General features: G+C 47.8%; 1 protein-coding gene and 1 non-coding gene across 3 annotated transcripts in view; both read left to right on the top strand.

The window, feature by feature from the left end:
- GALNTL6 (polypeptide N-acetylgalactosaminyltransferase like 6) overlaps positions 1–15,893 on the top strand; it is a 772,653-nt gene that overhangs the window by 745,850 nt on the left and 10,910 nt on the right. For both annotated transcript variants that reach the window (XM_029076387.2, XM_029076388.2), the window contains 2 exons: positions 8,939–9,055; positions 15,013–15,162. In XM_029076387.2, coding sequence (XP_028932220.1) covers positions 8,939–9,055; positions 15,013–15,162 — 267 coding nt within the window. The remainder of the gene's footprint in view (positions 1–8,938; positions 9,056–15,012; positions 15,163–15,893) is intronic.
- LOC114815835 lies at positions 12,065–12,202 on the top strand. Its single transcript, XR_003763637.1, has one exon. It is a non-coding gene; the product is annotated as a small nucleolar RNA SNORA7 (small nucleolar RNA).

Here is a 15,893-nt window from a genome sequence, read left to right as displayed (position 1 = left end):
AAGCACTGTACTGAGCACTTGGGAGAGTACAATATAACAGTAAACAGACACAGTCCTTGCCCACAATGAGCTTACACTCTAGAGGGGGAGACAGACATTAATATAAATAAATAAATTACCGCTATGTACATAAGTGCTGTGGGGCTGGAAGGGAGGGATGATGAATAAAGGGATCAAGTCAGGGTGACGCAGAGGGGAGTGGGAGAAGAGGAAAGGAGGGCATAAACAGGGAAGGCCTCTTGAAGGAGATACGCCTCCAATAAGGCTTAGAAGTGGGGGAGAGTAAGTGTCGGTTATGAGGGAGGTGGGTGTTTGGGGCCAAAAGCAGGACATGGGTGAGAGATCAGCAGTGAGATAGATGAGATCGTGGTACGGTGATCAGGGGGCTGTGGGGGCAAGAGTCGGGATAAGACCTTCCTTTCGCCTCCCTTTTTCCTCAGCTCAAGCAGCTCTGAGCTCCCCACTCCGACCCCCTGATGATAATGGTAATGATAATGGTTTTTGTTAAGTGCTTACTATGTGCCAAACACTATACTAAGTACTGGGGTAGATAGGATCATTGGACACAGCCCAACCTGCCAAAGAGACAGGAGGGACTTGTTTTGCTTCTCTCTCCCTCCCTCCCTCTCTCCCTCTCCTCTTCTCATTGCACAACTTTATACGTTACAAATTACTTATTTATGGGGGAAGCAGCAAGGCCTAGTGGATAGAGTCACTGGGAGTCAGAAGGACCTGGGTTCTAATCCCAACTCTACCACATGTCTGCTATGTGACCTTGGACCAGTCACTTCACTTCTCTGAGCCTCAGTTCCCTCATCTGTAAAATGGGGAATAGGACTGTGAGGCCCATGTGGGCCAGGGACTGTATCCAACCTCATTAGCTTGTATCAGCACTTAGAACATTGCCTAGCACATAATTAAGTGCTTAACAAATACCGTTATTATTATTACCATTACTGTTATTTATTCATATTAATGTCTGTCTCCCCCTCTAGACTGTGAGCTCGTTATGGGTAGGGAACATATCTGCTAATTCTGTTTCATTGTCCTCTCTCAAGCACTTAGTAGAGTGCCGTGCACACAGTAAGCGCTCAATAAATACCACTGATTGAATGATTGTCCCTGTGCAACTAATCTCATCATCTTGCTTCTACGTCAGCGCTTGGAACAGAGTCAGCACTTAAACCAGTTCTAATCTGGGCTCTGCCACTTGTCTGCTGTATGACCTTGGACAAGTCACTTCACTTCTCTGGGACTCAATTACCTCATCTGTAAAATGGGGATTGAGACTGTGAGCCCTATGTGGGACACGGACTGTGTCCAACCCAGTTTGCTTGTATCCATCCCATCGCTTAGTACAGTGCATAGCACATAGTAAGTGCTTAACAAATACCATAATTATTATTAATAATAATAAATGTCACCGTTAGTGAGTGAAAACCATCCTGCATATGCAAGGAGGAACTTGATTGGGCTGCATAAGACAAGGGATTTGAAATGAGGTCCGAACTTTGGGATGAGAGTGTGAGGGAATTCTTGCCAATTAAAAGAAATCACTGAATGGAATCCATCCAGACTACTTCTTTCACAGTACAGGAAGAAAATATTGAATATCCATAATGCAACTATGGACCCATTTCTTCTCTAAAATATTTTCCGCTTGAAAGACATTTTCATCCTTAGGTAGTTTTGTGGGGGGGGGGGGTTCTTTCCTTTGGGAAATTTTTCATCTTCCTCTAACTCAGCTTGTTTGTTTGGGCAAAGCCGTCAAATAGATCCAAAGGTCTATTGTCGCTGTGAGAAGGATGGGATGTTGTTTGGTGTGTCTTAAAGCCAACAGAGAAAGGCCCACAGGGTTCAGCTCAGAGGTCTCCTCAGCTCTCACTTCCCAAAATCCTCTATGAGCCGCCTGGGCCAGGAACACTGGCCTCCCCCATCTCCTCTGTTTGCGCTTGGAATCTGCGTTCCGGCCGCATGACTCTGCCAGTCTGGTTCCAGGAAAACAAGGAAGTTCTCCGTCTCTATCCAGGATCTTGAAACCGAGTTAGGAAACGATGTGCAATCCATAAACAAACTATTAACTGCTCCTCTTTTTTTCCTTGTAAACACAGCTGCTTTGAATTTAAATATTCAATTTCTCATCGATTTATTTTTGCCAGGCATGAAGTAAATTGAAAGAAGAAAAAAAATTCTAAATTTTCCCCCGTGCCCCTGCCCCACCTTCTTAGCTACTGCAGGCAGAAACTTCTGTTACATTTGAGTTCCTAGGCTCCTTTTTGGCTCCTTTTCCATATCTGGTGAGTGACCCTCGGCCACAGAGGTAGTGTTTTTATTAGTAGTAGTAGTAATAATAACAATTGTGATATTTATTAAATGCTTGCTCTCTGCCTGGCACTGTACTAAGCGATGGGGTGGATACAAGATAATCGGGTAGGACACAGTCCCTGTCCCACATGGTAATCACAGTCCTAATTCCCATTTTACGACTAAGATAAATGAGGCCCAGAGAAGTGAAGTGACTTGCTCAAAGTCACACAGCAGACAAGTGATGGTGCCAGGATTAGAACCCACGTCCTTCCAGCGCTTGGTACAGTGCCTGGCACATAGTAAGCGCTTAACAAATACCAGAATTCTTATTATTATTCTGACTCCCAAACCCACGCTCTGTCCGCTAGTCCCCGCTGCTTCTCAGTGTGCTTGGCCGACACTTGGTCGGAGGCAAGTGAGAGGGGTTAAGTCACAAGACGATCACTTCTCGCATTCTGTGAGTTTATAAAAAACACTGTGTTTCATTCCTTAAGAACAGTAATAACAATGGTATCTGTCAAGTGCTTACTTTGTGCCAAGCAGTGTGCTAAGCCCTGGGGTTAGATAGACGATAATCAGGTCAGGCACAGTCCTCCGCCCACACGGATTTTACAGTCTAAGGAGAAGGGAGGACAGGTATTGAATCCTCATTTTACGGATGAGGAACAGAGGCTAAGAGAAGTTTAGGGTCTTGCCCAAGGTCACACAGCAGGTAAATGGTAGAGGCGGGATTGGAATCCAGATCCCTCGACTGCTAGGCCCGTGCTGTCTCCACTAGGCCACCAATCAGTCCAATCGATGCTATCTATTGAGCGCTTACTTTGTGCAGAGCCCTGAACTAAATGTTTGGGAGAGTACAGTGCAGTAGGCTTGGTAGACATGTTCTAGACCCTTCCGATCTGAATTTCAATCAGAAGCCCTAGCAGCCAACCCCTTCCCACCTGCCCTGCCCTGTCAGGGACTGACGATGTAGACTGTATCAGGGTCAAATGAGGTGAATTCTGCCAAAGTTGTTTTCCAAGAAATGATCCATCCATCCCGTGCAGTCTCTGTAACACTGTGTCACTGATGCTGCATCCAGGGCCGAGAAAAACTGATTGACACCGAGATGTTCAGTGAATTGAGTCCATGATTGGGTGAGTGGTCTAGAGTGAGGTTAAAGCAATTGTTTTTCAAAGATGCCCTGCTGGCTTTGGTGTGATGGATTTAAAGTAGAAACTTGTTCTTCCTCAACTGACATACTCAGAGTATTCCATTCACCGTTTCCCACCCTCTCTCTCCATCCTCTCTCCTGATCTTCTCTCCCCATCCTTTCCCATCCCTCCCTCCAATCCTCTCCCATTTATCCATTCCTCCCCCCTCATTCTTTCTCCATCTCCCTCCTTCCCATCCTCTCTCCCCCATCCTCTCTCTACATCCTGTCCCCAATCCTCAACCATCCCTCCCTCCCATGCTCTTCCATCTACCTCTGCCCCATTCTTTCTCCCCCATTTCTTTATCTCCATCTCACCCTCTCTCCCCCATCCTCACTCTCCATCCTCTCTCCTATCCCTCCCTCCCAGCTTCCCCATCCATCTCTCCCTCTTCCCCCATTCTTTCTCCCCATCTCATCCTTTCTCTCCCATCTTTCTCTCCATCCTCTCTCCCTGCCCCACCCTCCCACCTTCCTCTATCCATCCTTCCCTCTTCCTCATCATTTCTCCCCCATCTCTCTCCCCAATTCTTTTTTCCCCATCCTCTCCCAAATCTTCTCTCCCCATCCTTTCTCCCCATCATCTCTCACCCAATCTCTCCCACATCCTCTCTCCCCCACCCCATCCTTTCTCCCCATCCTCTCCCCACTTCCTCCGACTCCCATCCTCCTCTCTCCTTTCCTTCTCCAGCCCCTTCAAGGAATCTATGCAGTTCCTTTGAAAGTCTTAGAGAAAAGAAAAGTTCTGTGGTGTGCTAAGTAACAAATGTGAAAGCAGATGAAAGATTTAGGACAGACCAACTCTTATTTTCCAGGAAGAACTAGAAATTTCTTTTAAGAGGTGTCAGCTTGCTGTCCCAAAGATGTCATTCTCAGCCTATCCATGTGTCACATTTCCGTTGTAGCGGAGCCAAAAAGAGAAACCTCGTCTCGGGAGCCAAATAGCTCTTCGATGACACTCAAATTCCCTCATCAAGATGAATGCCAACCTGACTGACAGAGACCTCACAAAGGCTGAGATTATCCCAGTTCGCTCTCTGTGCTGAAGCTAGGAATGGCTGTCTTGACCTGACTTCTTCTTTCTCTGCCTCACACAGAGCTCTTTCAGTGACTTCAGGCCGGTGTTAGGGTTTCGTTCTAGAGGTCCAGGAAGCCGAAAGACTCCCACGGCCTATTCCCGTCTCTTCGGATTCTTGAAAACTCTTCTAAATGCTGAGATTATAAAGCAGACTTTTTGTTCCTTTGTGTGGCTTTCCCAGACAAAAGGGAGAGAGCTGTTGTGGATGTTTGGAACTCTAAGCTAACATCTGGAGCCTGAGAGATATCCAGGCAGTGATCTTGACCCTACAGTGCTCAAACATCACCAGGATGGAAGCCCCTCATGAGCAGGGAATATGTCACTTCCTTGTTTTGCATTTCTCAAGCTCTTGGTACAGTCTCTGCACCTAAGGCACATTCCATAAATACTGTTATTATTATTCCTGCTGCTACACAGATTATTAAATCAAGCAACCATTCTGATCCAATGCAGCATAAACCAGGATGGCAAGGTGGAAACGAAGGGAGAACCAAGGAAGAAAAGCCCAAGACAAGAGGATGGAGAGAGGATGGAAGTCATAAGGGGATACTGAGAATAGGAGAGGATGGAAGATGAAAGGAAGGAGGAAGACAAAGCATTAGCAGGGCAGGAAGAGATGGCAGGAATAGAAAGTTTGGGAAGAGAGTGAGTGGGAAGAGAAGGAATGGGGAGGTGTAGATCCTATTTCAGAGAATGAGTAGTGGAGAGTGGCTAGAGGAAAGTGAGTTGGTGAGTGGAAGAGAAAACTGGGGAGAAAACTGAGCGCGCTTTCCTGATATCAAGTGGATCACAATGATACCTGATCTGCCAGAGATGACGGATTTTGTTTAATCCATATGGCCAAGGACTTAATTCATTGTGGCCCAGGGGAAGGAGCACAGTCCTGCCAGTCACAGAACGTGGGTTCTAATCCTGGCCCTGCCGCATGCCTGTTGTGTAGCTTAGGGCAAGTCACTTAACTTCTCTGTACCTCAGTTACCTCATCTGTAAAATGGGGATTAAATCCTTCTCCCTCCAATTTAGAATGTGAGCCCCACATGGGGCAGGGACTGCATCCGACCTGATTATCTTTATCTACTCCAGCATTTAGAACAGTCCTTGACACATAGCGAGCACTTAACAAATAGCATTAATTAAAAAAAGCTGGTCTAGCGAGAAACAACATGGTCTAGTGGAAAGAGCCTGGCTTCACCACTTGCCTACTGTGAGACCTTGAACATGTCACTAAACTTCTCAATGCCCATGTTTCCTCATCCGTACAATGGGAATTCAATTTGTTCCCATTCCCATTTGGCTGTGTGTTCCATGTGGAACAGGGATCGTCTGATCTCATAGTATTGTATCCACTCCAGTGCTTAGCACAGTGTTTGCCACAGCTATTGTTATGCATTACCGATAACCCAGGTATTCTTGTTGGCCGCGCTTTTGTGCTACTGGGGTCTGTCACCACTCCACCCTCCCCACTTCCTGATTCTCATTATGCCAGTCCATTTTCTAAGTTTTAACAATAACAATAATAATAATTACGGTATTTGTTAAACACTTACTATGTGCCAGGCACTGTTCTAATCTCTGGGGTGGATACAAGTAAATCAGGTTGGACACAGTCCCTGTCCTACATAGGACTCACAGTCTTAATCCCGAATTCACAGATGAGGTAACTGAGACCCAGAGAAGCGAAGTGACTTGCCCCAGGTCACACAACTGACAGGTGGCAGAGCCGGGTCTAGAACCAAGGTCCTTCTGACTCCCAGGCCTGTGCTCTATCCACTAGGCCACGCTGCTTCTTCTTCATTAGCCCCTACGGTGTGTCTGGAAACCTCTCCCACTGTCCAGGAAGGACTAGTCGAACCCTGACTAAGGGCAGTAATTAGCCCCTCCCTCGACTGGGTATGACTGGGCCAGCAGCCCAGTGACAAATGCCCGTTTTCCACCTTTCTGGGTCACAGCCATAGATTGGAAACTCTCAGTGGGTGGGGATCCTATCTACCAACTCTGGACTTTCCCAAGCGTTCAGTTTAGCGCCCTGCTCACAGTCAGTTTGGATCGGATTGTTATTTTTGAAAAATGACAATAATAATAATCCCTTTAATTGAATGTATGCACTTCTCTTTTTCAAGGAACTCGAGGGACTTAAGCGCTTATAGTGCGGTGCTCTGCACAAAGTAAGCGTTGAATGATTGATTTGCATATATTATTTCCTTGACTCCTCAGTGGTTTGAGGATGACACCTGCCCCAACCGTTATTTTCCACATTTTCCATTCAAAATGATCCGGTTTGAGTGGACTCGAACTGAGACTTTCCGAGAATTGCTTTGTAATGTACCGACAGAGCTCATTCCTTCCCCTTTGAATCACAGTTTCTCGGGGATGAGAGAAGTCAATAGTTCCTCCCGGTCTTCTCCTGTTTCTGGCTGGGTGATTGGATTTTCTTTCAAGGCAAATAACCCTAAAGATTAATGAAAGGCTGATCTGAAAATCCTCCCCCCGGGGACTCTCTCCCAGCACTTAGTACAGTGCTGTGCACACCCTGGGAACCAGATCGATTCGGTCACTCCTGCTGCTGCTTCTCAAAAGGTCATCTTTGGAGGCTGGGTTTGCTCGACTTCAGTGTGTACACTCTGTACTTTGCTTCAGGTAGCAGGCGCACAGGTCTGAAAATGAGCTTTTGAGGCACGGGAAATAAAAATCCTCTGTCCACCAGGTTGAGTGGGCTTTCTCCCCATCAGATGCCACCAAATGGGGGCCCCTTCACGCCATCATTTCTCTCCCATTTGGCCTCCCACAGACACAGCGGGAGTTTACACCCGGTCTCCTGTGGATCTCCGGGGTCTGGAGAGTGAACTGCTGGGGGAATGGGGCTCAGGAGCACCCAACTACCCTCTGTATTCCAGCCAATTTCCCTCCCCGCCATGATAACCTCCCTTTCCCTCGCCCACCTGCTGAGGCAGTCAGGATGGGATCTTGGGGTAGGGGAGGGATAGTAGAAAGACTTAAGTCCTGAGACGGTGTCTGGGAGAGGTAATCTGCCTCCCCGCCCCTCACTGGCACCCCATTGGGGCATCTAACACAGTGTAATAATTCATTCTGGGGTATTTGTTAGGTCCCGCTGGCTGGCACACCACATCCTAGTGAAGCAGTATGATCTAGAGAAAAGATCATCACCCTGGGAGCCAAAGGACCTGGGTTCTATTCCTGGCTCTGCCATATACCTGCTGTGTAACCTTGGGCAACTCACATAACTTCTCTGTGCCTCAGGTCCCTCATCTGTAAAGTGGGGATTCAACATCTGTGCTTCCTCCTACTTGGGCTGTGAGTCCCATATGGGACCTGCTGATTTTGTATCTACCCCAGCAGGTTGTACAATGTTGGGCACCTAGTAAGCGCTCGATAAAAACCCCAATTTTTAATACTAGTGGAAGGGTCAGAGAGGGCTAAGGATACAGTAGAGGTAGAAAGCTCTGGGCTGGAACATGGGGTGGAGAGGCTCTCTGGGCCCAAAGATGTTATAACCAAGCACTTAGTACAGTTCTCTACACATAGTAAGCGCTCAATAAATACAAATGAATGAATGGCAGCTCCCCATCTCTTCATCCCCACCCCAGTGAATGGCATCATCATCTTCCTCTATGCTTCTCTGAAGCTAAAGCCACTTGTCAGCTGTGTGACTGTGGGCAAGTCACTTAACTTCTCTGTGCCTCAGTTGTCTCATCTGTAAAATGGCGATTAAGACTGTGAGCCCCACGTGGGACAACCTGATTCCCCTGTGTCTACCCCAGCGCTTAGAACAGTGCTCTGCACATAGTAAGCGCTTAACAAATACCAACATTATTATGTCCCCAAACTCTGAGGAAGCTAAAGCTGGGATGTCTTAGGAAATCCCCAAAATCACTGAACAAAAGGACTATCGCCAAGATCTTAGTACAGTGCTCTTCACTCAGTAAATGTTCAGTAAGTAGTATCAAATGAGACACCTTTCCTTTCCCTTCTCTCCTCTGTCTTGCCTTTTCAAAGCCCAAGTTGCAAGCCAAGCTCTCTGTCTTTGTGTCACCTGCCTATCATGAGAACATTCATTCTGTTTTCTTGGTGAATCCATCCCTTCCCAATACAGTAAGCTCACTGTGGACACAGAACATGTCTGTTATACTGTTGTACTCTCCCAAGTGTTTAATACAGGGCTCCGGCACACGGCACTCAATAAATACGACCGACCGACTGACCGATGATGCCTGGGATGACCATTCCCAGGCAACCCTACCATCTCCCCCCACACCCCTCAGTTCCTTCTCCCCCACCACCTTCCCAACCCATCGCTCGCTGGCCGGAAGTGATACACCCGGCGTTTCTGCTCTTTCCTGCAGATTCGGAATGTGGTGGCTAATCTCTGCGTGGACAGTAAGCACGGAGCCACGGGAACAGAAGTGAGGCTGGACGTCTGCGTGAAGGATGGCTCGGAACGGACGTGGTCCCACGAGCAGGTAGCTCCGGTCCTTGGAAGGAAAATGGCCTCATCCACTTCCCCACAGCCCTGTCCTCCCCCACACCAAAGTTCCAGGGACCCCGGTCTCCCGGCTCCCGTCCCCACCCGCCTATTGTCCCACAGCGGATGCCATAACGGAGGCTGTTGTTACAGTGCCAAAACCAGTGAGTTGTACAGCTGGAACAAGGTGAATTCAGAAATGTTCTCAGGGGTGTTGGGTCTTCACAGGAAATGTCTTAAGTTTCCCTTATAAGACTGTAAGCTCCCCGTGGACAGGGACACGAGAAATACTATTGGTGCTGCTACGAGAAGCAGCGTGGCTCAGCGGAAGGAGCACAGGCTTGGGAGTCAGAGGTCACGGGTTCTAATCCCGGCTCAGCTGCTTGTCAGCTGTGTGACTTTGGGGAAGTCACTTCACTTATCTGTGCCCCAGTTACCTCACCTGTAAAATGGGGATGAAGACTGTGAGCCCCACGTGGGACAACCTGATCACCTTGTATCTACCCCAGTGCTTAGAACAATGCTTGGCACGTAGTAAACGCTTAATAAATGCCATCATTATTATTATTGTTAGTGAGGCAAGGGCTAGCTTTAGGCTGTGAGGGGAAAGTGTGCCACGTTGTGATGGGAGAGTGTGGCAGGCTGTGAGAGGAGATTGTGTCCAGACTGGGAGGGAAGATTGTGCTGAGCAGTGAAGGGAGAGTGTTTCAGGCTGTGAGGGGAAATTGTGCCCAGGCTGTGAGGGGAGAATGTGCCCAGGCTGTGAGGGAGGATTGTGCTGGGCTGTGAAGGCAGAGTATACTTGGATTGGGAGGGCAGAGTGTGTCCAGACCATGAAGGGAGAATGCGCTGGACTGAAAGAGTTGACGGGCTGTGAGGGGAGAATATGTCCAGATGGTGAGAGGAGAGTGTGCTGGGCTGAAAGAGTGTGATGGGCTGTGAGAGGAGAGTGTACCAGGCTGTGAGGGGAGTGTGTGCCCAGGCTATGAGGGGAGATTGTGCCCAGGCTGTGAGGGAAGAGTGTGCTGGGCTGTGAGGGGAGAGTGTTCTGGGCTGCAATGGGGGAGTGTGCCAGGCTGTGAGGGGAGAATGTCCCCAAACTCTGAGGGAGAGCACACCCAGGTTTTACAGCAGCCACTGGGCTTACGAAGACCCAGAGGAAGGCTCTTTCCCCACTCTGGGTGTCAGAGAGAAGCTGTTACTCATTAGCACAACTGTCCAACTGGGCCCCGCACTTTCAAAGGAGGCCTTCTGCCTCGGTGGGGGATGGAAGAGAAGCTAGCTGGCAGAAACACTTATGGATAGAGAGGCAGCACGGCTTAGTGGATAATGTTGGTATTTGTTAAGCGCTTACTATGTGCCGAGCACTGTTCTAAGCGCTGGATAGAGCGTGGGCCTTGGAGTCAGAAGGACTTGTTTTCTAATCCCGGCTCCGTCGCATATCTATTATGTGACCTCAGGCAAGTCACTTCATTTATCTGGGCCTCAGTTGCCTTATCTGTAAAATGGGGATTAAGAGTGTGAGCCCCATACGGGACAAGGACTGTGTCCAGCCTGATTAACTTGTATCCACCCCAACACTTAGGACAGTGCTTGGCGTGGTTTAGTGGCAAGAGCACGGGCTCGGTAGTCAGAGGATGTGAGTTCTGATCCCACCTCCGTCACTTGTCTGCTGGGTGACCTTGGGCAAGCCACTTGACTTTTCTATGCCTCAGTTCCCTCACATGTAAAATGGGGATTAAGACTGTGAGCCCCACCTGGGACAACCTGATTACCTTGTATCTACCCCAGCGCTTAGAACAGCACTCGGCACATAATATGCACTTAACAGATACCATGATTTGTTTTAAGGTATCACTGTCATTATTATTTTTATCATCACCATCACCATATTTTTCTCCCTGTCATGTGGGATTGGGCCTGCATCCGAATGATTGTCACAGATACCATCAGGGCTTAGTGCAACACATGATATATAGAGTAGGCTTTGGACAAATACCACAATTATTACGATTAGCGCTTCGCACATAGTCAGCGCTTAACAAATACCATCATTCTGATTATCATCATCATTCCCGAAGCAATCGTGCAGTAGAGGTGCCGGGCAGGAGAGGGCAGTACGAGACAGGTAGAAGCCAGGAGAGTAGAAATAGAAATAGAAATAAATAGAGTAGCAGTAGAAAGGTTAATGACATTTTAGCGGAGAGATTTCCAATCCCCAAGGACCTCGAATTGGAGCTTTTCAGAGATTAGGCGAGGTTGACGGGAGGGGAAAAAAAAATCATCATCATATTTGAAATACAGATTGCAGAAAATTGATTCTGAGGTTAAAAAATTACAATCTGTTTTGTTTTGCCGTAATGAACTGGAGGCTTTATTCAATACTCCACTCAGGGCATTTTATCGGAATTGTGATTAGTGTTTCCACATTTGGATTTAAATTCTCGGCAGAGAGACTAAGTGTGTCAGCACAGAAATGGACTGGAATTATTCACTCTGAAAATAAACCCAAAGAACACGAACGCGGGTCTTTATAGGGTTGTAACAGTGCTTTTATTTTTCTGAAATGACAAAAATAAAATTCAGAGGGGAGTGCTGCATTGCAAAGGAAAATGGGAATTGAACAGTTACGGGAGTCCTATGGTAGAATATAAGAAGAGGAGGGGGCAGTGTGGCCTGATGGAAAGAACTTGAGCCGGAGCGTCAGGAGTCTGGGGTCCTACCCATCAATCAGTGGTATTTATTGAGAGCTTACTGTGTGCAGAGCACTGTACTAAGCGCTTGGAAGAGTAATGATTATGGTACTTGCTGAGCGCTTACTGTGTGCCAAGCACGGTTCTAAGCACTGAGGTAGATACAAGTTAATCTGGTTGGACACAGTCCCTGAACCACATGGGGCTCACAGTCTAAGTAGGAGCAGTCCCAGCTCTAAATGGGCTGCTCTGGGGCCTTGGGTGAGTCACTTGACATCTCTGGACCTCAGTTCCCTCACCTGAAAAATGGGGATCCCCTCTCAGGGTTGCACCTGGAGAGTTTCCATTACTCTACCAGTCACGACTCCAGGAGGGGAGAGTCAAGCAGAGGCTTACCCATTCCATTCCTGGCTTGGGCAAGACTAGTGATTGGAAGGCAATCTGCTACAAGTCAAAACTCCCCTGTGCTGGGCAGCAGCGGCATGGGAGAGAATCGAGGGCGGAGACTCAAGTTTACTGCACAGAAGCAGGCAGTGGTGAACCTCTTCCATATTTTTACCAGGAAAACTCTATGGATCCACTACCAGAACGATTGCAGATAGAAGTGGGGCATTCTGGAAGAGATGTGTCTATGGCGTCGTTATGGGTCGGACACGACATCATAAGACAACAACAAAATGGGGATAAGAGCAACCGGGACTCCAGTGGGGGACAGGGAAACCGTGTCCAATCCCATAGCCTTGTATCTACCCCAGAGCCTAGCCCAAAGTAAGGGCTTAATAAATGTTATTATTATTATTGAATTTATCAAGAAAGAAAAATGAATTTCATTTTTCCACCAGAGACTGATTCATTATTTCACCCTGAGCCTTTAATATCTTCTGGCTTCTGCTGTTCTTCAGCGTTCTCCTCAAACTAAAAGCAATATAGACCAAGGGCACTCGAGGGAAGGGGTGTAATTAAGGAGCAGTTCTGATGATAAGGTAGGAGTGAGAGAGTGGGGGTCGGGGTCGGGGCGGACAGTTGATTCCAGACTTGATACTAACACAATGACGCAGTGCTTCATCTCAAGAGATTCGCTAATCCTCATCGCCATGTGGCCGTTTAATAATTAAAACTGGGGTATTTGTGAAGCGCTTACTATATGCCAGGCACTATACTGAGCGATGGGGTGGCTACAAGCAAATCTGGTTGGACTCAATCTCCATTTCAGTGCTTAGTACAGTGTCTTGCACATAGTAAGAACTTAACAAATATCATAATTATTATTATAATTATTTCACAGATGAGGTAATTGAAGCGCAGGGAAGTGAAGTGACTTTCCCAAGGTCAAACAGCAGGAAGGCAGAGCTGGGTTTAGAACCCAGCCTCAAATAGCTAATAGGCCGGAGAGATACCATTTTGGTCTTTTCCACCCTTGTTGGGAAACCCTCAGGTCTTGACAGAGACCTACTGAGAGCGAGGTTTAGTGTTCAGTTCAACCACTGTGGGGGTCATCAGCTCTGAGTAGTGAGCACCTGCTCTCAGGCCAAGTCTGGACCCACCTTGGTGAACCCTGTCTGCCCACATATGGCTATTGATGCCTGTCTACTTATTTTGCTTTGTCGTCTGTCTCCCCCCTTCTAGACTGTGAGCCCATTGTTGGGTAGGGATTGTCGCTATCATTGGCCGGATTGTACTTACAAAGCGCTTAGTTCAGTGCTCTGCACATACTTATTAAGTGCTCAATAAATACAATTGAATGAATGAATGAATGAATTCCCCATTGGACACCAGTGGGCCAGGAAAAGATAAAATGGCAGGTATGAGTCAGTCATTTCCCTTTATGGCTTTCTCCTCAAAGTAGGCTGGAAAAAGCTAGGCTGTTGAATGGGGGCTTAATAATAATAACAATAATAATAACAATAATAATAACAACGTTGGTGTTTGTTAAGCGCTTTCTATGTGCCAAACACTGTCTAAGCACTGGGGTAATCAGGTTGTCCCACGTGAGGCTCACAGTCTTCGTCCCCATTTTACAGATGAGGGAACTGAGGCCCAGAGAAGTGAAGTGACTTGCCCACAGTCACACAGCTGACAAGTGGCAGAGCTGGGATTCGAACCCATGACCTCTGACTCCCAAGCCCGGGCTCTTGCCACTGAGCCACGCTGCTTGCCATAACAGGGACTGTGTCCAACCTGATTAACCTGAATCAACCCCAGGGCTTAGAACAGGGCGTGGTACATAGTATGCACTTAACAAGTACCATAATTACCATTATTATTATTAGCTTGGCCATCAGTCGTGAAGATTTCTGTTCAAAGAACGACCAGGAGTGTTTCTCGAGGTGGACAGGCCTGGCGGGAATCCTGAGACAGCTAGCCATCGTGGCAACTTCCACTGTGGATTTTAGAACAGTTCCCCAGGGAGCCAACTCTGCTCCGTGCAATTCCTGATGTAGGCCTTTAACCCAATTTTTTGGGTGGTTTTTTTTTTTTCATTTCTTCTATAGCAACATTTAACCAGAAATGACGTCCGGTCTGGGCCGTCTGTCAGGGTGGGGCAGAGGATTCTGGTGGTTTCTGGGCCTTCTGTACTTATAATAATGTATTTGTTAAGCGCTTACTATGTGCCGAGCACTGTTCTAAGCGCTGGGGTAGACATAGGGGAATCAGGTTGTCCCACATGGGGCTCACAGTCTTAATCCCCATTTTACAGATGAGGGAACTGAGGCACAGAGAAGTTAAGTGACTTGCCCACAGTCACACAGCCGACAAGTGACAGAGCTGGGATTCAAACTCATGAGCCCTGACTCCAAAGCCCATGCTCTTTCCACTGAGCCACGCTGCTTCTCTTTATGATTTATTATGTACTGCGTGCAGAGCCTGTACTAATCTGTGGGAAGAAACTCCACTGATATACAGTCCCTGGACCTTGGGGAGCTCAATTGGAGCCAGGATTGTGAGTCTGAATCTTCTAGACTGTAAACTCCCCTTCTAACCTGTAAACTCCTTGCAGGCAGGGAATATGTCTATCGACTCTGTCGCTTTGTACTCTCCCAAGCGCTTAGTACAGTGCCGTGCACACAGTAAGTGCTCAGTAAATACCACTGATTGATTGATCTGGGTTTAACCATGTGGTTTGGGCGGAAGTCACGGGAAGGCAGGGGAGGAGAGAGGTGAGGAGGAGGGAGAAATGGAGAAGGAAAGGGAGTGAGGAGGGAAAGGCAGGGGAGGTCTAGGCCCGTGTATCCTTAGCCCTTTCCTCTGTGCTTGCTTTTAGCTCTTCACCTTTGGCTGGAGAGAGGACATTCGCCCAGGGGAACCTCTTCACACCCGAAAATTCTGCTTGGACGCCATTTCCCACAGCAGCCCGGTCACCCTGTACGACTGCCATGGCATGAAGGGAAACCAGCACTGGAGTTACCGGAAGGTAAGAGACTGTGAGGCCTAGACTCCAGCCTGGGTCCCTGTGGGACAGGGAGGATGAGATTTGGGTGATGTTCGAGTTCAAGATTTTCTCTGTAGGCATCTGGGTGAACCTTCTCTCATTTAGCCTAATCAGCCGAGCTGAAACTTGAAGTAGTTTAAAGAGAAGTGTGGCTCAGTCAAAGTCAGGAAACCTGGGTTCTAATCCCAGCTCTGCCGCTTCTCTACTTTGTGTCCTTGGGCAACTCACTTTTCTGTCCCTCAGTTTCCTTATCTGCAAAGTGGGGATAATAATAATAATAATGTTGGTATTTGTTAAGCGCTTACTATGTGCAGAGCACTGTTCTAAGCGCTGGGGTTGATACAGGGGAATCAGGTTGTCCCACGTGAGGCTCACAGTCTTAATCCCCATTTTACAGATGAGGTCACTGAGGCACAGAGAAGTTAAGTGACTTGCCCAAAGTCACACAGCTGACAAGTGGCAGAGTTGGGATTCGAACCCATGACCTCCGACTCCCAAGCCCGGGCTCTTTCCACTGAGCCACGCTGCTTGACGAGATACCTGTTCAGTGAGGATATGATGCCTGTCTCCCCCCGGTAGTCTGCAAATTCCTTAACTGGGCTATTTGTTAAGCATTTTACCATGTGCCAAGCATTGTACTAAGCCCTGGGTTGGGTAAGAGATAAATAAGTTGGACACAGTCTCTGTCTCACAAGGGGCTCACAGTCTAAGAG

Source organism: Ornithorhynchus anatinus, chromosome 12 (genome assembly GCF_004115215.2).
Source record: "Ornithorhynchus anatinus isolate Pmale09 chromosome 12, mOrnAna1.pri.v4, whole genome shotgun sequence".
In the NCBI taxonomy this organism is placed as follows: Eukaryota; Metazoa; Chordata; class Mammalia; order Monotremata; family Ornithorhynchidae; genus Ornithorhynchus; species Ornithorhynchus anatinus.
The sequence above is the reverse complement of the archived record's forward strand: the minus strand, read 5'-3'. Positions and strand labels throughout refer to the sequence as shown.